This window comes from Xylocopa sonorina, chromosome 7 (genome assembly GCF_050948175.1).
Source record: "Xylocopa sonorina isolate GNS202 chromosome 7, iyXylSono1_principal, whole genome shotgun sequence".
Lineage (NCBI taxonomy): Eukaryota > Metazoa > Arthropoda > Insecta > Hymenoptera > Apidae > Xylocopa > Xylocopa sonorina.
In genome coordinates, this window is record NC_135199.1 from 12,927,263 (window position 1) to 12,950,324 (window position 23,062).

The 23,062-nt window shown below is 51.1% G+C and overlaps 4 protein-coding genes across 4 annotated transcripts in view; 2 read left to right on the plus strand and 2 right to left on the minus strand.

Annotated features, from left to right (window-relative positions):
* The window catches only part of LOC143425292 (uncharacterized), a 270,075-nt gene that overhangs the window by 92,089 nt on the left and 154,924 nt on the right, over window positions 1–23,062 (plus strand). The window lies entirely within an intron of this gene.
* LOC143425281 (very long chain fatty acid elongase AAEL008004) overlaps window positions 1–23,062 on the plus strand; it is a 122,105-nt gene that overhangs the window by 89,306 nt on the left and 9,737 nt on the right. The window lies entirely within an intron of this gene.
* Window positions 15,847–22,027, minus strand: Drep4 (DNA fragmentation factor-related protein 4). The gene is made up of 6 exons (XM_076897948.1): window positions 21,407–22,027; window positions 20,072–20,173; window positions 18,579–18,711; window positions 18,274–18,485; window positions 16,357–16,937; window positions 15,847–16,278 (listed from the first exon to the last, which is right to left on the minus strand). The coding sequence occupies exons 1-6, from the start codon at window positions 21,461–21,463 to the stop codon at window positions 16,119–16,121; spliced, it is 1,245 nt and encodes a 414-aa protein (XP_076754063.1). The 5' UTR covers window positions 21,464–22,027; the 3' UTR covers window positions 15,847–16,118.
* Window positions 18,594–23,062, minus strand: part of Rpl27a (ribosomal protein L27A) — a 163,081-nt gene continuing 158,612 nt past the window's right edge. Inside the window, exon 6 of the mRNA XM_076897984.1 lies at window positions 18,594–18,603. The gene's annotated coding sequence lies outside the window, so the exon portion shown is untranslated. The remainder of the gene's footprint in view (window positions 18,604–23,062) is intronic.

Below are 23,062 nucleotides of genomic sequence, written 5' to 3' on the forward strand. Positions count from 1 at the left end.
GGTGTGTGTGCACACGGCGCAGGTATGTAGTTAAAAATTTCGAGCTGCCCGAAAGATTTGTCGGACGAAAATTCATGCCGCGATATAATGAATGAGGTCGACGGGGGAGTGGGACGCGGGCTTCTCGTTCGCATAAAATACCCGTCCCGATATGTACCGCGGCTCGGTCTATACGCTCGTAATTTCTACATCCAGTCAGGGTTTTTCAACGGGGGAAACCAGGGGGGGTTGGAAAAGTGCGAGCAATTAAACGGTAGCGAGGGAACCGCGCGGTTGCTTTTCAGTCAACTAGCCCGACGATTATACGAACGCTTCCCTCGTTACTTTGGCATTTTTTATTTCGCCCGTCGCTGTCTCCGAGTTGACAGTAACGAAGCGATCTCATCTATACGCGTTACACCTCCGGTCGTCTGCGTCCCTCCGCGTGCCTGGCCCTTATGATCTCGTTAGACGCGTCCCCGCCCTTCCGGGTTAAAAGTCTCGCAAATGACACGCGAGAATCGCGTTCGACGCCGTGGCTGTCGCGATTTTCGCGCTCGACTCCGCGACGATTTCAACCCCCCCGTCGAAGATCGCGAGTCGACGGTTCTCCGGACACGCGACGGATGCCCGTCTCTCCTCGTCTTTTCATCCACCCAGCTCGAGCAACGAAGCATGCCCGTAGCGAAGAAATTGTTCCATCGTCTCGTCGCGGCTGGTCGCGACCGGGTAATTAATCGTTACGAGCGTCTTTCGTTTTTTCGATCGTTCCTTCGACGCGCGCATATCTCGAAATAACGACTGGCCAGAGACGCCGGGTAATAAACGCGATTCCCGTCGACTATCCGTTTTTCAGCCGCCCGACGCGAAACGCTGCGAAGGAGTGTCTCTCCGGCCTCTCACGGTATCCCTTTCCCTCCTTCACCCCGTTCGCAATTTCCATGAATTTAGTCGAAACTTGATGAGCACGTCTCATTCTCTCTCATACAAAGGAAATTTATGGAAGCAATAAGAGCAATTTATACGAGCTGCTACGCCGCGCAAAATTCATCAACTGCGATCCAACGGTCCCGCTGGCTTCCTCGGGGGTTGCGCGATCGGTATTACGGGCCGCGCAACATCGCCAGGCGTTTTTCAACGCGAGGAGCAATAACGCCGCGGGTCTACCGAAAACCTGACCGCCTATTTGCCGTCCGATCGTTTTTGCAGCCCGTCCCATTGCCCGCTGAATCGAAGCTACCGGTCCGTATTTTACAATCCCGCGGACTTATCTGAAATATGGGGGAAATTTTATTCGCGTACCGGCGACGCGACGAAAAATCATCGCTACCGATGTACCGGGGTCCGGCTTTGTTTAAAGGAGTGTTAAATCCACTTTCATAAATTCTGCCGGTGCATGGAACCGTTCCGCTTTTCTTTCACGCAAACATAAGAGCCGTGGAACGGAATTATACGACCGCTTTTTTTTCCAACCCCTCCCTAGCCCCGTGTACGAAGCTTCGTTCGATCGCGGAACCGCTCTCTGTCCTCCGCGTCCTTTGAACGGGACGCGCAAAGGTTGGGAAATACCGACATTGTCGAAGGCCCAGCCGCCCATTTCCTGTAAAATCATTTTGCGACGAGTAACCTCGAATTGAAAGCGACGACACGTTCCCCCCGCCTGGGCTCCCGTCCACGACAAAAGGTAACTTCGTCAGAAGCGAAGTTGTTCAACCGAACCGTGGCATTACGGGCTGAAAACTGTGCATCGAACAGCGCGCGCGTACCCCGGAGAAGATAGAAGAAACGAGACGAGTATAATTCTATTTCCATTTCGGATTATACTCGAATCTCGTAAACAAATCCGCTGGACAAACACACCGTCGACGTTCCAACGTTTACCCTCTGAACTTTAGGAGAAACAAATCCGTAAATTCTTTCCCCTTCGAGCGGGACGGGGAGCCATCGAACCGATGCAAATACAGCCTCTCCTTCCCAGGATGATTTATTGCAGTTGGACGAGAGAAGTTTGGCACGGAAGCCGATAATTAAGAAGAATCATTGTCGCGTCCCCCTCCTCACCCTCGCGCCGGACGGATCGACGGGCTCTTACCTATTAAAACGAGAGTTTCTCGTTCCTTTCGCGATCCACGGCGATTTCGCGGCAACTCGGGGACGCGCTTACAAAGGATCCCCGCGAATCGGCCAAGAACGAGCATTGTAAACCGACTATCCATCCATCCGTCTGTCTGTCTACCCGTCTGTCTGTCCGACGGTAGACAGAGCGACAGAAGTAAAAGTGCTTCTCCAGTGGTATACCTCCAGCTGGGTTCATTAGTAAACTGAAGTACCGCGCGCTCTGCGCACTAAGGGTCTTTTGTGCGAGGGTGCGCCATTCGCGATAACTCTCGTCCCTTCCACTCTTCCATTCTCGCTCCCTTTTCGCTCCCCTGTCCTTGGTACCCCTTCGTGCCCCTCGCCAGCTCGAGTCTACCGGCCCACTCTCACCTTTTTCACCCAGGTATACACAGAGAGAGGCATGTGCAACGGGGCGCGCGTGTCGCCGCGCTTTTCGGCCTCTGTTTCGCCGCGAATTTGTCTACAGGTACACGACGTTTAATGTCTGTCTGCCGGCTGCCTCCGATTTTACGCTGTTCCAAGCGGACTCAAAACCACCGCGCAACGTTAAAGCGCCCCTCGAGCCGGGCTGTCCTTTTCTCTTCGCAACGCGAGACACGCGTACCCCGGCTCTCCATTCTTCCGTTCCCTTCCCCCTTTTTTCGCTCCTTTTCACGTCTCTTTCTCTCCTCGTTCCCACCGTTCTTCTTTCGTTTCGTGGCCCTCTTCAACGTCTTTATCGCGCGTCAGACGTTAACGCGACGCTCCGCGGTGTCACGGGCAATTCCGCGCGCGGGCCACGCCAGTTTGAAACGGGCTGGCGATTACTCGCGAGCCACCCCCGCGATTCGCTTGTTCCGCTTATATGATAGTTCCGTTACGCCACTTTAACCGGAGGGTGAGGAGGGGAGGCTTCGCTTAATTCCCTGCCGTGTACCTACGCTTGACAACGCGGATAAACTCGACGCGCGTTCCCATCGGCTGCTTGCAAACGCGTCGTATCGATTCGCCACCGCAAACGAAAAACACGATAAACCCGCGAAAGCTTCGCAATTACATAGACGCGTGTACCACCGCGTGGAATAATACGAATTTCCGTGTGGTTATGAGAGTTTTCGACGCTTCCGCCTCATATACCGAAATCATCCGGATCGCACTGTTCTCGCCGCTTTGCTACGCTCGGATTGTGTAATGCCCGGTAACCGCGAACCGTTGCGCCTTTGTTCCCAGGATTTCATACAATTTTCAAACCTCTAACGATTTTCTCCTCTTATTTGCGCGGCGGTGATCGATAGCCTTTGAAGATGGGCAATTTCACGTTGAATGGCCGCTACGCGGCTGGAACGATCGTTGCCAGCCCAGCGCGGCTTTCAATGCCCGATAATGAACGGGCGTGTTCAAAAAAACTTGGTACCCCGCGCCGTTCAAAGTGCATAATTAAAACGACGTCGCGACGCGACTCTTAAAACTGTCCGCGATTGCGACTGCTGCGTCCCGTGCGTCGGCGAACGCGGCCATTCACAGACGAATATTCCGCTCGCGAACTTTCCACGGCGTCGCTCCGTTGATTGGCGAACGATTAACGAAAGGGTAAAAAAAAAAAGGGAAAAAAGTGGAAACGCGAGGGAAGAATAGCGATAATAAATCGAAGTGGTGCGGAGAGGGGGGGATGGGAAGCCACGATTTGTTTCACGATGCTTTTGAGCCGGGAAACATCGTCGAACAGCGTCGATGCGATCGCCGCGCAATTGCGAACCGATGGTACGTCGAGGATAATGCTGTTCCGCTGTTACAATAACGCTGGACAATTAATATTCCATAACGAGCTGCTTTCGAAAGGGCGAAAAAGCTCGCGGAGGATCGAACCGTGCACCCTGCGCGCACCCCCCGCATAGATCGCTCGTAGATTCTGCTCGATGCTCGCGTTTACCATCCGCGAGCGATCGTTTGCCACTGTTTGCGCTCGTTGCGAGAAGATGCCAAACGTTGGACACGGTAAACGCATTCGTTCGCACTCAACGATTCGATGTTCTTCCTACTGATAATTGGGATCGCGTTAATCCGCGCGTGCTAATTACCGTAGACGAGCACGCGCGACACAGTTTTCACAGCGTAACTGATTTCTTGGGATTATTCTTGGCTATCCTAGAAATGCGTTACTTTTTACGATCGAATGATTATGGGATGCGTACGATTCCTCGGCTGCCTCCAATTACGATGGGAATTTCTATCGAGAAACAGGATGTTTCGTTCCTAATTACACCTCCGTTTCCAGTCGTTCTCGTGGCTGAACGTAGATGTTCGAAATCAATTGTTCGGACTTTGCAGCAGCAACAGCAAAAGTCGATCGGTGTAAAAACGCGGGAACCGTCGAGGATAATAGAGCCAGAACGAGCCGCAACGGTGGCCCAAGATTTACCATCCTCCTCGTTAGCAGCGATGGTTTACGAGCGCGATTCATTCGTAATTGTACCTCCACGTATACCGCGGTGATTGTAATTTTCGAGGAAAATCGCGTTAACGTTGCGGTCGAACCGCGACGCGAAGTAAATGTAACGACACGCCGCGGTACCCGCGATTATTAGTCGAACAAGAGGGATAATCAGTAGTGAACGCGTGGCAGGCGCACTTAACCCGAATACCATTTCGATTCCTCGCGAAACTGCGAGCACTTTAAAACTCGAATCGTCGCTTTTAAAACGAAACATACTTTTCGTTGTTTTTTTTCTTTGAGAAAAATCTTCGTCGAGAGAATACTGTAAAGAGAACAGAGAAAAAGGAACGTTCGATCGCGCGTCGATTCAGAGGAAAGGGTACAGATTTACACTCGAGCGTCGTTCGACGCGTCTCCGCATACTAAATACGTATGAACGATCGTGATTGCTTGAAGCGAAGTAATAAAACGGTCAGCGAAACAATCAGCGATTGTAACGATCAACGACGCGGCGTGGGGGCGTCGTTATTTCCAATAATTATCGACCCCCGATGCCAGGTCGCTCCCCAATCGGCTAATTCAACGTTAAACTCGTAACTGATCGAACTACAATGGAGTTTCCGGCCTGGGATATTCTACCCAGCCGCGAAAATCTATCTCGCGCGAGCTTAAAAGTTCGCTCGTCCCTTATCGAGCCGTCTAGCGAAACGTTGATCCACGAATTTATTGCTGCGACGCGATCAACCAGTGGAATCCGATTTTTACAAACAGTTTCGGGGATCGTTTCAACTCGAGCGAATATACGGCCTTTCTTACCGTCTCGAGAGTTGACTCTAGTCGAGATTACGTCCAGCGCTGGCTGGTATTTGCACGCAGATTCCGCGTGGCCGTTGAACGTTTTATACCGACGAGAAACCTTTAAAGGGTGTAATTTCGCGATTAGAATCGAAAAGGAGGCGCGACGGCTACGTTAAAGGGCGATCGAGAGAAGGGACGCGATTACCAGAAGGTCGACGCTTGCCCTCCTTTACGAAGGCGACGGAGCGCCTTCAAGGGTGGAAGGCTCGACGGAAGATTTTATAAGCCGCTGCACAGGACGAATCTAAGCCGTGAAAACAGTAGGAGGTCAGCTCCTGTGTGTACACGCGAAGCTGCGCCGGTTTTCGTGGCTTTCGGACACCGTCGAGCGCCGGTTGCCCGCTTTGTCACGTAAACCAAAATTTACCCTGCCACGCCATCGTGGAAGCGGCGGCCGCGTCGCTGGTTCGTCCCGCGCGCCACGCGACCGTTTCATGAATCTTTCATCCCGATCGGAATTTAAGATTTTTCTCTGGGCCCGCTGCGAAACTTGGAGCGTGCCACAGGATCAAAGCCAAAACCTCTGGAAAGCCTTGACCTCGTTCCACGAGCGTCCCCCAGCCGCGGTTAGTTTCTCAGCCCTCCACGCAGGTGAACCTAGTCGCGAAGAAACGAGAGGCCGCCCTAGCCGAGATTATGCAAATCGTCCTCGCCACCGTTTCAACTCCCGTAAACGCGTGTTTCTTTTCCCCCAAGTCGCCGTCTCGCGAACCGCCACGGCGCGTTGCCTCTTACGAGCCGTTCAATGAGGATCGCGCGAATCTACTAACGGATTTATCCCGTGATTTCAGTGTCGCGTAACAGCGGGAATGCGCGCTGAGTCGCTGGAGCCAAGCAGTCGTCGCGCTTTAATAAAAATCTCTCCCCCGCGGGGATGAAACACGGAAGTCGCGGGAAAGTCGTTTATCGTTCGCCGGGGAAATCGAATCTACGTGTCCCGGTTTCTTCGTTAAACTCAAGATTTATACGCGAATCAAAGCCATCCCGTAGGGCGCGGGCGTGCACCTTCACGCGTGCCTCAGCGGCCCGCCCGTCGTTCTTTTTTCCTTGTTCAAGCGTGCACGGCCGCGGCGAGAGCCTTTCCGCGGCAGGAAATTAAATTCCCGCCACTTTGCGCGGGCCAGAAATACGACGTCGAGTGGTTCTTTTCCATTCTGACGGTCCCAGTCACGACTCCGCGATGAATTCACGTGAATACCGACGCGTGACCTAAAACGACCTGTCGCGTCACTCTGTATTTCCGTCATTTTTCTCTTCCCTTTTTTTTCCCCAGCCCCGCCGCAAACGAGCCGCTCGTTTCCTTTCAACCGTGCACCCGCGAATGAACACGGGCCCGCGTCGAAACCGCGGCGTCGCATCGCACATTTTAATCCGCCTACCCCGCAACGGACAACGGACAAAATACAGAATTAGGGGGAGCTAATCCAGTTATTATTACTACCGAACTGATCAACGCCATTTAAACGGGCCGCTAATCGCATCATCGCCGCTATCGAGCTCGCGGAACAACCGATATCATTCAATTTCGATTTCGAATGACCCATTTGAACGAGAGAGCTCCCTCCTCGGCCCTTAACGCGACACGCGCCGAATTCCTCGGATAATTTCACCGCTCGCGATCCGCTCGCGATGTCCGCCCAGGAGAGGAGCTCGCGGACCGATCCGTCGGACGTTTGCATTCACCGGATGCTCGCCTTGGTAATATCGCGCTCCACCCTCCCCGGTAATTTACGGCTCCCAGCTAAGTACACTGACGCGCATTTCTCTCGCGGACGCCCCACTTTCCCGATGAATTTCCCTCGGCCGTGTCCGTGGACTTTTGCTCGCAATTTTCGCCCACCCTTTCAATTTTCTTTCCACCCATCGCCACGGCCTCTCCCTCGCCTCGACTTCGACCAGCGACGCTGAACAATGCTCGCGTTTATCGCGACGCGATCCTCACCGTCTTCTTTTCCAACGCCCCACGATCGTTTCGATTCTGTAATTAACTCCTAATCGCGCATGCCTATTCTCGTATCTAGATTCACAAGCTGGAAATTGTAATAGAATTAGCGATACGAGCAGGGTGAAATTTTTGCCATCTTATACCTGGCGTAACGCAGCTCGCGGGTACCAAAGAAGCTTCGAGCGGTTTGACAATAACGATAACCGTTGAGATCGAAGACGTCGAGGAAGTTGTCGAGTCGTTTAAACGTTTGCTACGACTGGGCTGATCCTCGTAGCGGGATAATAAATTCCAGCGGAATTGCGTTTCTTTTTTCGTCGCGAGAGGTTGAAAAACCGAGATTGCTTCGAGAATGATCCAATATTTGTTGGGCACAGCTGACGCGGACCAATGCGCCCGGCGCATATTGAAGCTTTCAAGTATGATACGTACTGTCCTGAGTGGCAGCGGCACTCCACGCAAAATGTTTCGTTTTCGAAACAATAGAAGTCGCTGGTGAACGATTGCCGCGTGAAATAATGATTGGCGCGAATCAGGAAGCGTGCATGTACCTCCACTGTAGCCGCGCCATTTCTATCCGTGCAGATAATTCTCTCTCAAGACTCTATCGAGACAGATGTTTCAGCTGGACCTGGAAACTGTGGCCAGAAATATCGATCGAGTCTCTTTTTGCTCGTTGACGAGCAGGTTTCGCCTAAAGATCGGTCTATTCAAGCTGTTACTTGCTCGCTGGGTCAGTTTTTCCATGGGCACGCATTTCGCAAATCCATCCGCGCGAGCTACGCGACTACACGCTTCGAAGAATTAGCGAAAACGTTAGCCAGTGAATATATTATGGGTTTTAAAATAATCATCGAGGCGTACGTAATAAAACCGATCGGACGAAACAATGACGCGCGCGTTGGTCAAAGGTGCTCGACCGCGTGCACGTGCGGCAAGAATTTCACTGGTAATGGACGGAAGAATTCGTGAAACGAACGAAATGTATGCGAACTACTATTCGTTCGAACCAGTATAGTCACCTTTTATCGATTAGTTGATTAGCTTTTCCTGGTCGAGTCGCGGTTTCCGCAGCTAAATCCGAGCGAGCGAGCCGGAATGTCTGAAAGGATGTTAATCTTTCGAGCAGCGCGGAGGTTGTCGGGGGTATCGAGGCGACGAGGTAAGCGACGCGGTTTATTCGCTTCGAGGAAGAGGTAAATAATTCCCGGAACGGTTTATAAACGTTTACTTAGTGTAATGGAAAAATCATTGGGCATTAGAGACGCTCTTCCCCTTTATTTATCTCGCTTTTATCTCCCCCCTGTTGGTATCCAAAGCAAAAACCACGCTCCGACGCACTCGGAAAAAGGTGGCGGTACTTCCGTGTAACGACCAACGATGTAAATACACCTAGCGCGAAGTGAGTTATGAATTTTTCCGCGGCTTTCCCGGGCAGGGCCGTTTTCAGCTGAAAAACGGCCGTCTCGAGAAGGCTGGCTATAACTCCCGTTGCTTCAGCTACGTGGGCTAACCGCGGAACTTTCAATAATCCGAGGGTTGATTCTACCGAGAGAAACTCCGTTCCGCGTCAACAAAATATCGAGTCAACCTCGTTAAACGTAGTAAAAAATTTAACGAGAAAATTTGGATACCTTCGATCATAATACGCGGCGATTTTACCCATTCTCAAAAGCGAATCACGCGAATCATGGTACACAGCTGCGCGCGAGGGTTGACGTGGACGCGACAGAGCGGGTGAACGGAAATTACTTCTGAATTATTGCACCGTCGCCTAATGAGCCGCAATAAGACGTTTAAATCTTAATTGCTCGCAGCTAAATCCCTTATAATTGAGTACGCGTGTGATACGGTATCGGGTGGGCATTCTGGCTGGTCCAGAGGGGTGCAGAGGGGAACGAAGCCGCGGACGGGACAATGGGAGGAATCGGGATGGAACAGTCGGATGAAGATTCGAAAGAGAAATGAATGGGACGCGGAAGGGGAAAGGGCGAAGGGAGGAGCGCGTCGCGGGGTGGGCGAGTCGACGCGGAGGGTGAGCGATGGCGGAGGGTTTGGATCGAGGATCGAGCGTTCACCTGCGAGTTCTAATCGGCAAATTTGCCGCGGGAACTTCCTCGCCGATATCTTCCACCCTTTTAGATGCGAAAGGTTCGAATACGTAATTCTTGCTCTGGCGACGGAGAGGAGTGGAAGAGGATCGGTCGCACGGGACGCGGCCGGATTTCAAAGAGGAACGAAATGTTTCTCCCGACGCTGGCAATAAAATTCGAACGGCAGACGACGGACAGATTTCCAGCTGCCACACACGCAGCTATCTAATTTCGTGGAAAAACAAGCGGAACGTAAGGTTTCCATTTTGTCACGTTTCTCGTTTACACGGCCCGTAATCCTGGAATCGGCACCGATTCCTCCGCTGCCTCTGCTCTCCTCGCGAGCTAAAAATAACAACGAATTTTCCGGCTCGAATCCGAGCGATTCTCGTCTCGCCTCTATACGACTATTTTAGCTAGTTCCCACTAATGTTACCTCCCGTTGTTATTTCGCGATTCGAAAAACCCGAATCGATCGCAAGTCTCAAGTCTCGCGCGAAGATCCACGCGGCACGGGTACAGGTTTCAATTATCAAACGCGGTGAGGCGAGCTGTGAAATCGGCGGGTGGGGTGTATAAAAGGCAAATTGAAAAGGTCTCTCGTCTGCAAACAACCACGGAAAGCGGTTTAATAACAACGGGGGAGAGGGAAAAAGAAGAGCGTTTGCTCGTTCAACGACACGTTTATCCACTTTGATAGCAAAGGCGGCATGCATAATACAGTTAAATCCGATCCTCTCGCTTTGTCATGCAACAAGTATCGAAAGTCACCGGCGAAATGTTAATAGGTTCGACGGATTCTTTTGCGAGTGAAATTCCACGGCCACTCGAGTCGCGTTCGATCCTCTCGCTCGAGAGCAGACAATTTACAGCAACGACAGGGTGGGCCGCGTAGGCGGACGCGAGATGATCGGATCGATTGTCTCGGAATTAGCCAGCGTGGGAAGGAAGCGTCGTGGTCGCTGGGGCGGGAAGAGCAATTTCTGAAAGCGCAACAACGTTGTTCGCGACAACGAACGCGAGATAAAGGATGAAAGAACAGGATGGACGAGAATATCGGATGGCTGATATTTCGAACAAAACTCTGCGGACAGAGATTTTCGCGTCGCAGCCTCGCGTCCACCTGATCGCGGCCAGTGTGCACGCTTTTGTGCGCCCCTGAAACGGGTCGTCGATGCCAGTTTTTCCAGAGGTAGCCTCTGAAAGGCACGCGAAGGGCCCTCTCCCCAGACCGGTGTTAAGTTATTGCCGGTCCAGGTAGACGCGAGACCCGCATTCTCCGCTGGTAAAAGCCAGGGGGTCGGCTCTTTTCGATGCACAGGCTCGCCTCGTGATGCGTGGGACCAGCTCGAATGCGCGCCGCTGAAAAGACGGAATGCAGGTCGAGGAAAGATGCAGGGCGTTAATGAATTATAGATGACAAACCGTCGAGAGGAGGACCGTGATCTTCCCGTGTGCCCAGCGCACGATTTCCCAGAGTTATCTCGTTTTTATGGGGCCACGCGAGCGCGTATACTTTTTGCGATTTCTTCTTTCCCCTTTCCACGGTTTCATCGCGCAATGCGAGATTGCGTAAAAAGCGACGTAAAAGCTAGGCTCAGATTAGCCGTCGTCAAGCGTGATCCACGTAAACCAGCGGCAGGGGTGAAATAAAAGTATGCGTTGTTAAAGAGCGAGATAAAAAAATAATGAAACGGACACGGGCACGCGTGCGGGTACGTATTTATGATTTGCGATCCGCACTCGTAGATTTCACGAGGGATACGTTGAATTATGCACGGGCCGATCGTAAATAGCGCGGGACGCGCGGTATTAGCTTTATCGCGTTTATATATCAAGCGCGATAATAACGGATAAGTGCTCGCGGGCGATTGATATGCAGCCGAACCGATGCCTTATTTTACAGAATCATTTTCCAGTGACGAATCGCGCGCGCACTTTCGTCCCGGATTTACGAAACGAAAACGCGTCCACTCGAACGCGCTCGATGAATCATTTCGCGAAACGCGTGTAATCCGCAGAACGCGGCAACGCAACCCCTCGCAGCGCGCTCGATGTAACGGACGAGCGAGAGAAGGTCCAGACGATTTTTTAACCAGAAATTTACACGGCTATTTAGAAATAATCTGCGTGATTTGCGAAACGTAACGGCAGAAATATCCGGGATCCGTATCGGCGCGAATTTTCCGAATCCTCGATAATTTCGCCCTTGTCGGCCGATACCGTGAAATAGCTCGGATCGAGAGAGGCGTTCGCAATCCAGTAACGATCGGTTATACGAGACCGAATTGCACATTACAACGGAATAGTAACAACGAGTCGGGACAGCGTTTAACGCGACAATAAAATCCGGTTCGTCCGATGCTCAGGAACAATACCAAGCGACTCCTCGCTCGATCGTTAATCCAAACCAAACAAAAATTCTACTCTTTCTCTCTCTCTCTCTTTCTTTGCTTTTACCCTAACCATACGTCCCTCTCCCTTCTTGCAGAGTGGATCTCGAATTTCCAAAGTTTTATACACGGTGGGTCGCGTGACGTGCCGCGCGGTGACCCAGCCGAGGAATCGAGGGGCCATCGTCGCGAAATTAAACGATAAATCAGCAAATCGTTTCGCAGGGAAGTGATTAGTGCCGGCAGTAAAGTCACCAGGGGGTGCGCCAGGAACGAGAGTGGCGGAATGGCGGAAAAGCGAGCCGAATACCATCCCTCCTTCGTCGCCTTCCGTTCTCCTTAACGCAGACCGCGGTGATACTACCCTTAAGAGTCGTGCTCGTTCAACGTACTCTTGTTACGAACCTCGATTCGCGATTCAACGTGTCGCGGTAGAGAAACCTTGAACTTTATCAGCGTTGCTGCAGAACTAAACCTACCGTCGAGAGGTACGAGGTGGGTAGCACGGTGGTAAATTGAAATGGCGGTATCGATGGTCAAGGGTCGAAGGAACTTCAAGATCAGCCCTGTTTATCGTATTTTTATACGACCTACGGCAAGCTTAACCTCGAACGGAACGACCTTCGCGTCGATCCCCTTAACAGAAGGGGCGATAAATCGGTAATCTTCGAATCGGTGCTCCCTCTTCCATCGCTGCGATTAACAACATATTGCGCGGTACTTTTCACCCCAAGGGTCTCGCCCATGCAGGATCGGTGAACCGCGAGAACTCGTCGACACAAGCGAAGCGAAAATTAATTCTCGCTACGACCACCCAAGCGAGTCGCGATTGGTCCGAGGTAACGACACTTTCTTCCATCTGTCGAGATTCTTTTATTTCCAAGCGGTATGCCCGTCGGTCATGTTTTTCTCCCCCCTCTTTTTTATCGTAACTGGAACGATTCTTTGTTTCTTTGTTTTTTTTTCTGTTTTGTTTCGCAAAAAATCGCGCAGTTCAAAGGCTTTGGAGATAACAAAGAGGTTGAGCTGCCTTGAACCGGTTTCGTTCCGCCGGCAGCGATATCGTCCCTCTCGCCATTGTGATTTTTTCGACGTGCCAGTCGGTCAAACGGCGTGGACACGAGCGAGACCGCGGGAATTGAAAATAATCTCGGCTATCGGCGGCGAAGGATCGACAGAGGAAATGGAATTGGACGAAGTTTGAGCTTCATTCAGGCTGCTCGGTGAATTCGAAATTGACCCATTATCGTGTCGCCTGGTCGCGCGAAAGAGCACGTCTGTACGTCGAAATGGCGTCGACGCGATTCGATTCACCGAGAGAGGAACCAGTGTCCCGGCGCGAGCGCGGCTGTTTTCGAAAAAATGATCCAATGGGAACCAGAAACGGAGTCGCGTTACGCGATCGTGCCTCGAGCGTGCCTCCACGATTCGAGCGGAATGTCGACGCAGCTGAAAACGACACGCGTGCGATTACGATTAATTAGCAAAGCGACGCCGGGTACCGTGAAAGGAAAAGTGTGTGCGCAGTCTGACGTTCGAGGCCGTAAAATGGTAACTGCCGCGCGAAACTTGAACAATATCGCTGCCAAATGGAGGGCCTCGCGAGAACTTCCGAGAATATGAACGATTCGACGGTGGAGCCAAAGACGGCACGGAGGCGCGATTAAATTAAACGACACCGTAAATTGATTCACGCAGCCGTGTATAGATCCGAACGAGAACGCGTTCCGATCGAGCGCGGACAAACGAGAGAATTTATTTCGTTCGATCGAGCTGACGCCCGCGGAACTGTCTTCGCAGCGGATTAATGAAATCGCATTGTTTCTCGACGCCGAATCATCGATTCGATCGTCTCCGCGTGCGGTGCGCGCGTCGTTTAATTACAAACCGACAGGGACGTTTCTGTGGACTTAATTGAAAAAGCGGTTACTATTGGGACAGCGTGGGTTATCGGTAATTTTTGAAACACGCTCGATCGCCACTGGAGGCGACGGGAGTAATTGGGAACGAGGACGAAAGAAACGAACGACGAACATTTTCTTACTTCTGTCTTGCCCTCGTCTCTGTCCTACTCCTCTCCTTCTCTCGTACCTAAAATATATGTATATATATATTTGCCTAAAGTAGAGCTACACAGTCGTTTTACATTGAAAAATAACTATGCTTACAGGTAGCCTACGAGGAAGTTACGCACTGTCATGCAGTTTCTCTACGCTGTACCTCGCTGTATCCGTTTCACAAAAATATTCTCTCTCTCTCTCTTTCTCTCTCTCTCTCTCTTTCTCTCTCGTTTCTAGAATCTGTATCACGTTGGCCAGCGATCGCTCGCTTCGATATACACTTGAATTTCGTTCTGGCCCGCGCTGTACGAGAATGCGATCGCGTTTTACCTAATCGCGTCACATTCCGCCGCATTCCTATCTTCCAGCTCGGAGCAAGCGTAAGAACTTTGATTTCGTGCCAATCTTGGATAACTGAGAGTGCACAACGGGTCATCGAGCCGACTAATCTTGCCCGATTAAAGTAACTTTGAACGGTACGAAGGGTTACACCCAGCAATCTTGCCAGCAATGCTCTCTCGCGAAAGGAAATTAATCGAAACTCCACGATCAGGGTTTATCGCGCGGTTTTACCGATGGTATACCATTGATAAGCGCCTCGTTAACCAAAACGTCCACTGTTGATAAAGCCGGGATTTCGCGTGAGGCGCGCGTTGGCGAACGACACTGGCGCGTCGATCGAACCCCAACAATTTTTGCGAGTATCTTTTTTTACGAGAAACTGAAACCATGGTCGCTACACGCTTGTTATTTGTCATCGTCGTCGACAGTAATCGAAATTTTATAAAAAGTGAGTCGGATAGGAGACGGTTCGTCTTCGAGTGTGTACCAATCGAAATCATATATCAAAAGAAGAATTATCAAAAAGATATCATTCGAACCGAGTCCTCCCGTCAGATATTTCACCGTGCCGGAAGAACCGCCGCTTCAGGTATATCGCACAAGTCTCTAAAACATTTTATATATAATTCTGTTTTGTATATATGTATATATATATGAATATATATGTATATCTCTGTATATGTATAGCATATGCAAGTACGCGTGCACAGGGTGAGTCAATCATTCGATTGTAGGAGATTTAACTCGTTCGAAGTCGTGGGCACATTAATATTCTGATCGATCTGAAATATTCGCCAACGTCGAGTCTTTCGAAGCAGTTTCAACGTTCCTTTATTCCTCGATAGATCTATTTCAACTTCGCGTGCTCTTATTTACTTATACAACGTGTCATCGAAGGGTGGTGAACATTTATAAATTTCTACAAGACGCGATTACGTCGCTCTGTACACACGATCGCATATATACGTCTTTTCTAAATTCAATAATGAATATATATGTGTGTGTATATATATATATTTATGTATATCAGAACTTTGGTTTTGTCTTCGGTCGACCAGTCAAATCAAAAATACTCGAAAGACACTCGATCTTACGGAGTACACTTTCGAAAGATAAACTCCACCGCGTTCCAAAGTAAGGTCGTTCCCTGACAGCCCCTTTGTTGCATTTTCGAAGGAGGCAAGCGACAAAATCCTCGCCGCGAATCTCGTGTCTCGAATCCGCGATTATTCCGTTGCGCCCAATCTCGCAGCCGTTGCGCCAAAGTGTTTCGATAAATTCTCGATAGAAAGTTTACGATAGCCATCGCGAGGATGCGTTAAAAACGTGTTACAAAAGTTCTCCTCCTGACGGTGGTTTTTAAACTTCGCTTCAATCTCCCGCGTTCGAGGACTCCGCGTTTAAATTATCGACGCGCGCTAATCCCTATCGTACCGGCCGAGCCGCGATTCGCGCTCGAATTATCCTGCCCACGTAAAGTAGAAATCGAAAAGTTCCTGCGCTGATTTTCGTACGATTTAACTTCTCATCCGGGACGTTTATTCGTCCGGCTGACTTTAGGTGCGCGGAGTTTTGCGATGGATAATAGAAAATTACAACGGCTAGAATGCGTAGGAAACTTTGTTGACTCGCAAGCGTGGACGCGCGCCAACGAGAACCTTTTAAAATCGTCGTCGATGCTTGGCCAGCTTCGATACATCGTAGAACTAGTGTGATCGGTATTGCTTGTCGCTTCGTGGCGCAACGGAATCGCTGTGGGGCACGACATTTAGTAAACGTTTAGATTCTGTCAACTATCAACAACAGTTCGCGAGTAGGTGCGTTTCCCACCTGCGAGGAGAATTACATTTATGCTCGGAGGTCGTTCTACGTGTATTTCCAGCGCGGATCTCTCGCGCTGGATCTTTAGAGGGTAGCTCACTTGTGCGAACATTTATCGTGGCACACGATGTGAACCAGCCTCAGGTTCTTCAGGGTGAAGAGATTGTCATAGATTTCGAAAAGCTCCGTCTCGTTGGTGTCGCCTTGGGACGCCAGTTTCAAAAGGAACGGGATTATGGTCCTAGACCTCTCGATCCTGAAAATTACACACAGTCTCTTTAGTCTTTATCTGGTTCCATACAACGTGGCAGAGAAGTTCTAATGAAACGCTTACTTATGATCGAAATTCCACGTGGAGAACAGAATGAGCTCCTCTCGCGACCTGTAAGGATTGATCCTGTGCCTCTCCCCGTAGGAGCACTTGTCCTCGTTCCAAGCTCCGCAACATCTGAACTCGCCCATGCGATCGCACAACGCGATACAGGTCTCGATCTCTTTCCTCCTGATCTTGTACGGGCAACCGTCCTCAGCTTCGTCCTCCTCGGTTTTCAAGTTCCTCTCGTTCTTCCTTTTCACCGCGTCCACGTCGTCGCAGGTCTGTTCCATCGGGCCAAACAGCCGGAAGTACGTGGTGTCGTCCAGCCATCTCAGCCTGCAGGGGCAATGGTCGTAACACTCAGACGAGTCTGGTTCGTCAGCGCCCTTCGCGCCCTCGACTTTTGCTCGACTTCTGTCGAAGTAGTAACCAAAGTAGTGGTCCTCCTTCAGCTGCATCTTGAAGAACGCTATGGCGTACAGCAGCTGTTTCCTCGCTCGAGGATCCTTCGCGAACACGTCCGACGATTTGATCTGCTCGATGGTCTTGTACAGGTAGCCTCGTATCCTGTCCTGGCATCTGCGGTGCAGGTATGCCTCCTGCGAATGTTACAGTCCCGTTTTAATTGGCGTATCGATTCTTTTCAGGAGCGATTAATTGCGATCGCGCAACTGTTATCGCAGCCTCCAATTCTCGAAGGATCTCCGACGAGACGAACAGGGAACACAGCTGCGAATGTGAGTGGCTAATCGAAATAGGTCAGTAGACACTGGCGTTGCTCTCTCCTGAATATAATTGGCTGGTAATCAGCGCGGAACTGGACTATTGTTTTCGACAAATCGCCGATAGAATTGCCGCTATTGTGCACGAGGACGCGCAATAGGAACTCGATTATTCGCCTAAGCCCACCACCGGAGGTAATTTAAATTAATTCAATTTACAATTTATCGTCTAGAGTCGTGCGTAAGCATGATCGCGTCGAAACGAGCGATCGTTAACATATCGCGTATTTATTTTTACTTGGACGGCTTTGCGTCGAGCACATATTTGACGGACAGTTGCGACAGCCGTGGAGATGACGAAGGTCAATAAGCGAACGTTGCGAAAGGGGTGGCACTCGTATTTCTTCGTCGATAAGATTACTTGGGAAATCCGTGGTATAGAAACCAGGACGTTCGATCCTGGCTGCACGGATATACGGAGGAGATGGTTGGGATTCGGCGTGGGATTTGCGAGGAGCAGGGGTTTCGTGGCGGAAAGGACGCGAGCCATCGAGGGCGCGCGAAATTTATGATTTTTCCGAGATGCCCACGGGTGTTGCGTCGCAAAAGCGGAAGCGGTGCACGCCGTGAGGGCGGGCATTCGTGGAGACCGCGATAAAGCCCGGCTCGCACGCGAGATTCGTGCAAACGGATAACGGTAATGAGCTAATTAATTATTGCGTGGAATCGTTAAACTAATGGTCCCGAGATTCCGAGGCGAAACCCGAGGCGCGATAAATGGCAAGCTGCCTGAATTAAAGTGGACGAGTTGTAACGTTAATTAACCCGAACGAGATCGTACGGGGGGATAGGATCGGTCTCGTTCTATCGCGTTAGCTCGCGTCGACCAGGCGCGCCTTATTAATACACCCGCGGGTTTTATCATCGTCCGCGTCCTCGATCGCTCGGTTTATGGAACACGGTTACCACGGAAGGTGTCCGACGTCGTTATTGCGTACATCCGTATTGATTTTTGACTTTGACATCTGACACGTACCCCACGGTGCGATTTCAAGGCTCTCGTCAAATGTTTGACGATGCAAATTAGATTCAGGGAATTTTACGAAATCATTAATATACCACTCGACCAACTTTCACTTTCAATTACGACCGTCTGCGTTTGCTAATTTTTTTCTTTTTTTTCCCTGTGATTACAGAAAGGAGCAAGACTCACTTTGGTGGCGCAGTTTGTCTCCAAACCACGAAACCACTCCGGATGCTCGTCCCTGCTGCTCAGCGTCGTCTTCGAGTCGTCTTTGTTCAACGCGCTATTCAGAACCGCGACCTTCGTCCTGAGCTTTTCGTTGAGGAACTCGGCCGCCTTCTCGCCAGCAGTCAGGAAATCGATGTTGACGTGCCTCAGCGTGTCGTACAAAAGGTCCGCGTCTGTAATCAAAATGTCGGATTCCACGAAAAACATCGTAGCTTCTGCTCGACGCGTGGAAAATCATTGGAGATGTCTTTACAGTCGACACTAACCGCTCAATACTTTCTCCCCGGGCCTGTGAAGGATCAACGTAGTCTGAGGTTTTAGCGTGGAGAAATACTCCTCCTCGTCGATCAACGATCCATCGAGCAAGTAGACGCTGACTTCTGCGAGGTCGTTCGTCACCTACAAACACGGCGGATCTCTCTGTACATCTCCGCTCTCTATTCCATTGTACAAAGTTACGCCATACGCGCGTCATTTGGCAATCGAACGTACGAAACGCGATTACGTTACCGAGGGCTTTCGCACTTAAAACGCCTCGCCTCGTCAACATCGCGAACGGCGTTAGAATCTCTTCGACACGGCGAGGTTAAACTAATAAACGTGTCGCGCGTATGTAACTCGAGTCGAGCGCGAGATCCTCCTTTCCTGTACAAACGGTAACCCTATAATTATCGGTTTCAGTTTGCTGTCGTAGCCGCGCGCCAACAGAGTTATGCGACCAGCGACCAACGAAGTCTCGCGATCGTTTTTCCTTCGAAGTAATTAGATTTCACGCAGGAGAGGACGCGGAACGTTCCCTCCGGTTAATGGCGAACCGAGCGACGCGTGCAACATCGCAGCACAGGGGCCAGCGTTTCGCGTTGCGCGCGAAACCGCAATCAATCTTTACGGAATCGCAGTTTTGCGCCAGCTGCGGGGGAAGTTCCGTTCGCCCGGAAGTTTGCCCTGGCGGCGGTTGCGTAACCGCGTGTCCGCGCGCGCGTAACGCCGCGAAGACGGAATGGAAAAAGTGTTGGCCCGTGCGACGGTGTTGGCCGACGGTTCGGATATCGGTCCAGCAGACGGACGGCCTTGACATTGGGGGCTGCTCCTTGTCCGTGGCCCGGCTGGTTCGTTCGATAGAGCTACACGCTGCAGGCGAACGCGATCCGGCTACAAGGTTGACCCGCAACCGGATTAACCGACCCGCGAAACGCGTTCGAAACTTTTCCCCGTCTCTTCTTCCGTTTGTTCGACGGGTCGATCGGTTCGCGCGGACCCCTCAATCGTTCGTCTCGTTTCGAATTTTCGAACGACTCTTTGGAAGGGAGCTATGGTCAGATTACACGGACTATCGGTGAACTTTACGAGTCGACTGCTTTGAACCATGATACATAAAAGTATACAAGTATAGAAGTGCGCGCTCTGTTGTCGATTGCGGGGCAAGACGCAACAAATCGAGAGATTGAGCGTGGTCGTAAAACGTGACGGCCTTGCGACCGAACGGGTACTTTGATTTTTTATTCCCCAGCAATCCCAATGGCGGGACGGGGTTGGCCCGTTTTAGGTGCGCTCGTAACCGACCCTGGACACTGATCGCGCGCGGTCGAACGACTGGGGCGTTACAATTTTCTAGGAGCCGCGCTATGGATCAGCTGCGAGGCATTTATGACCCAGTTTTGGCCGGCGAAACTTTTATCGTCACATGTAAAAGGGTCCGCGATACGATTGCCATCGCGTCGCGAACGGGTCACTTGGAAACGAACCTCTCGATACTCACGTTAAGCTTCGCGCACGCCTTCCGCTTCAGCTCCTGGAGGCTCCTGCAGGCGACGCCGACTTTCCGCGTGCGGTTCACGTCGGTGACCTTGTACCCCTTCAGCTGGAAAAGAGGCCGGTAACACGGTCGAGTGAGAAGGTGTAGCCTCTACGCTGCGGTCTCCCGTGTCGAGGTTAATTTAGCATACACAGGAAATTCGGATGCGAAACGAAATTTAGAATACACGTGTCGACGTTCAGGAATATTCAGGAGGCGTATCGGAAGCGAATAACGCGCGACGAAGTGTTTAGCATACGGCGGCAAACGTTTACACGGGTTTCATTTCCATCGCGCGCACGAGGAAATTAGCTCTACGGCTATCGAACAGAGATTAAGCGCGATGTTCCGTTGGATTAGTCGAGCGGGAAGCTAATGAATTCGTAGGAGATCTGGGGTGGATCCCCTGGATAAGTTCCATCCGCAGACGGGAACACCTCAGACCGTGGAGACGCGTAATTGGGCCGATCGCGTTCAAGGTCGCGACGTCGGAGCGCCGCGTGCCACAGTTTCTTTCGGTGACCCACATCCGCGGCGTTTTATCCCGGTCAATCTGCAACGCAAACATGCGAATCGAAAGTCTCTGCTTGCGGAAGTTGGGACCGATCGTTCGCGATTCCGAATTTAAATGCCTGCCACGAGATGCGACGTCTTCACTGACGCGTAACTTTACCGAACCGAACGGTTGCGTCATTGACACGTGTAAATAGACTCGAGCTCGACCAGCTGCTGGTGAAGATACGAACACGGACGACCATGTAACGAATAGCAACGTTATCTCGTCATCGTCTGTTATGCAAAACAAATGACTAGGCATCGTCAGTCTCGAGACGGGGATTAGCAGGATTAACGGTATTAACGATATCACGATGGCGTCTACGCTTTGTCCCCGTGTTCTATTGTACGAGCGTTCGATATCTCTGATACCGTGCACCCATTCGATACACTCGACAACAAAGAGTAGTCGCGAATTACAGCTCCGTTTCCGATAAAGAAGAGCGGACCGAAAACGTCGATACTCCTCCAGGGACAATAGCTGGTGCGACTAACTCCGTTTACTCGGACGAACGCTATTATCTCGAGAACAACAGCTGACACGGAGTGGACAGCGGGGTCGGATCAGTTGGAAAAGCGGAGCGAGCAAGCGTCAGTCGATCGTCGTCGCGCGAGTACTCGTCCGTAGGCGTCAGTCGTAGAGACGAGCGACACGAGCGAAGAAAGATCGGCGAATCGAACGGATGCTCCGAGCGCGCGCGTTCGAGCGCCTCCTCCTGCGCTTACGATCTGTTCTTTGTTTACCTCGTTTTTAGCCGGTGTCTCCGTGAGGCGACGAAAGCAGTTGGCGATCAGCGACATGGTCGATCGTGTCCCACGGCTTCAGCAAGGGACACCACTCGAGGAAAGAGAAGATCGGCGCGGAAACGAGGACCGAGCGGTGGAATCGAACAGCTGTCGGCGAACCTCCGGGGTCGAGCTCTCTTCTTTCTTCGACCCTGACAGTGGTGTGCTTATCGGTCAGCGGACGGAAGGGGAACCGATGGACGAAGAAAGGAAAGGATAGTGGGGGGGAGAGGACGGGTCTCGTAGCGGTAACGCGACGTTACAACCGGCGGAAGCGAAGCGAAACGAGCAAGAGCGAAGCGAGAGAAAGGCGGCGGAGAGAGGAGAACAGGAAGGGCGAGGAGGATGTCGAGCCTGTTGCCGTGTCCGTGGTATATCCGGTGGTTCCGGAGCTGCGACGCGCGATCACCCGCCAGTCGTCAACGAGAGAGAAGGACGAGAGATGGTGCGTGTCTGGAGAGAAAAAAGAATGTCTACTGCCGATGGACCGCGGGGAAGGAATGACGCGACGCCTCCAGCCGAGGCTGGAACGAGAGAATGCACCGGGAAATGCGCCTGCGAACTGCCAGCCAATCTTGCACCGTTCCTCCGCGTAGATGACGCCACTGCACGGGACCACCGCGGCGCTCTCTTCGCGATCCGCCGGAACTACGCGTTTCAAGCACTTTTGCGACGCACTCGAGGAAACGTTGCTCCTTTCTCGTCTCCCCTCGTCTTGAGTCTTGTCCCCAACAACGCCGGTGACCATTGTCGAATCGTTAGACTTCCTTTTTCCCATCTCTTTACGCGAAACTTTGTCTCGTTCCCACTTTTTTTTTTTTTTCTCTTCGTGATATCACTTTGCGGGAGACGTTGATTAACGTTCGTTCGACTTCCGTTTCTATTAACATTCCTGTAAGTCCACCGCTCGGATCCAGATACTTCTTCACTCGTGACATTTGGGACAGTGGATTTATCGCGAACAGATGGTCTTGAAGGATATTTTATTGTGTTTATATACTTCGCGATTTTTAATACCTGTTGCAAGGTGTCTTTCAACCATCGTTAGCTGCCTGACAAAAACCCACGATATTTAAATTGAAATGGAGCCCCTGTGTTAATTAATGCCACGGAGTTTGAAAAACGTGTTAATATTCCGATACTAATAATATATTTTTTAAAACGTTTACTCACGCGTTTACGACTGTTTTGTTTTGCAATTAGTTCGCTAAATGGTTCTTCCGTCGAGTTCTTATTCATTCCCCCGCATCGCATGTCCGCGCAACCTCCCGTATACTCTGTAAACAACTTCTTACCGCCGTCCTATTATTTCTGTCAGCCGTTGCGTAAACTTCCCCTTTCGGAATCGAAGGAAATCGTCGACTCCTTAACGACGCGATATCAAAAATGCGCAGCGCGACGCACGGAACATAATTTACAGCTCCGTCGTTAGGAAATTTAAATAAACGTCTTCCACGACTGCGTAGCCCAGTTTAATTGTCGCAACAACAGCGTCGTCTCAGCGGGGCTGTCTTTCTGAAATTTACAGACGCATTGTCATCCAAACGTGATCGTTACGCGCAACGGAATAAAGAATTATTACGAATCACCGATACACGACTGTACATACAAGAC

Bases quoted from the DNA above. Each gene is read 5' to 3' on its own strand.
- Drep4 (XM_076897948.1), bottom strand. From the start codon at position 21,463: ATGTCGCTGATCGCCAACTGCTTTCGTCGCCTCACGGAGACACCGGCT. The intron at 18,712-20,071 runs GTGAGTATCGAG...CCGTGTTTGTAG, and splicing joins AGGCGTGCGCGAAGCTTAAC to GTGACGAACGACCTCGCAGA. The intron at 16,938-18,273 runs GTGAGTCTTGCT...TAACATTCGCAG, and splicing joins AGACAAACTGCGCCACCAAA to GAGGCATACCTGCACCGCAG.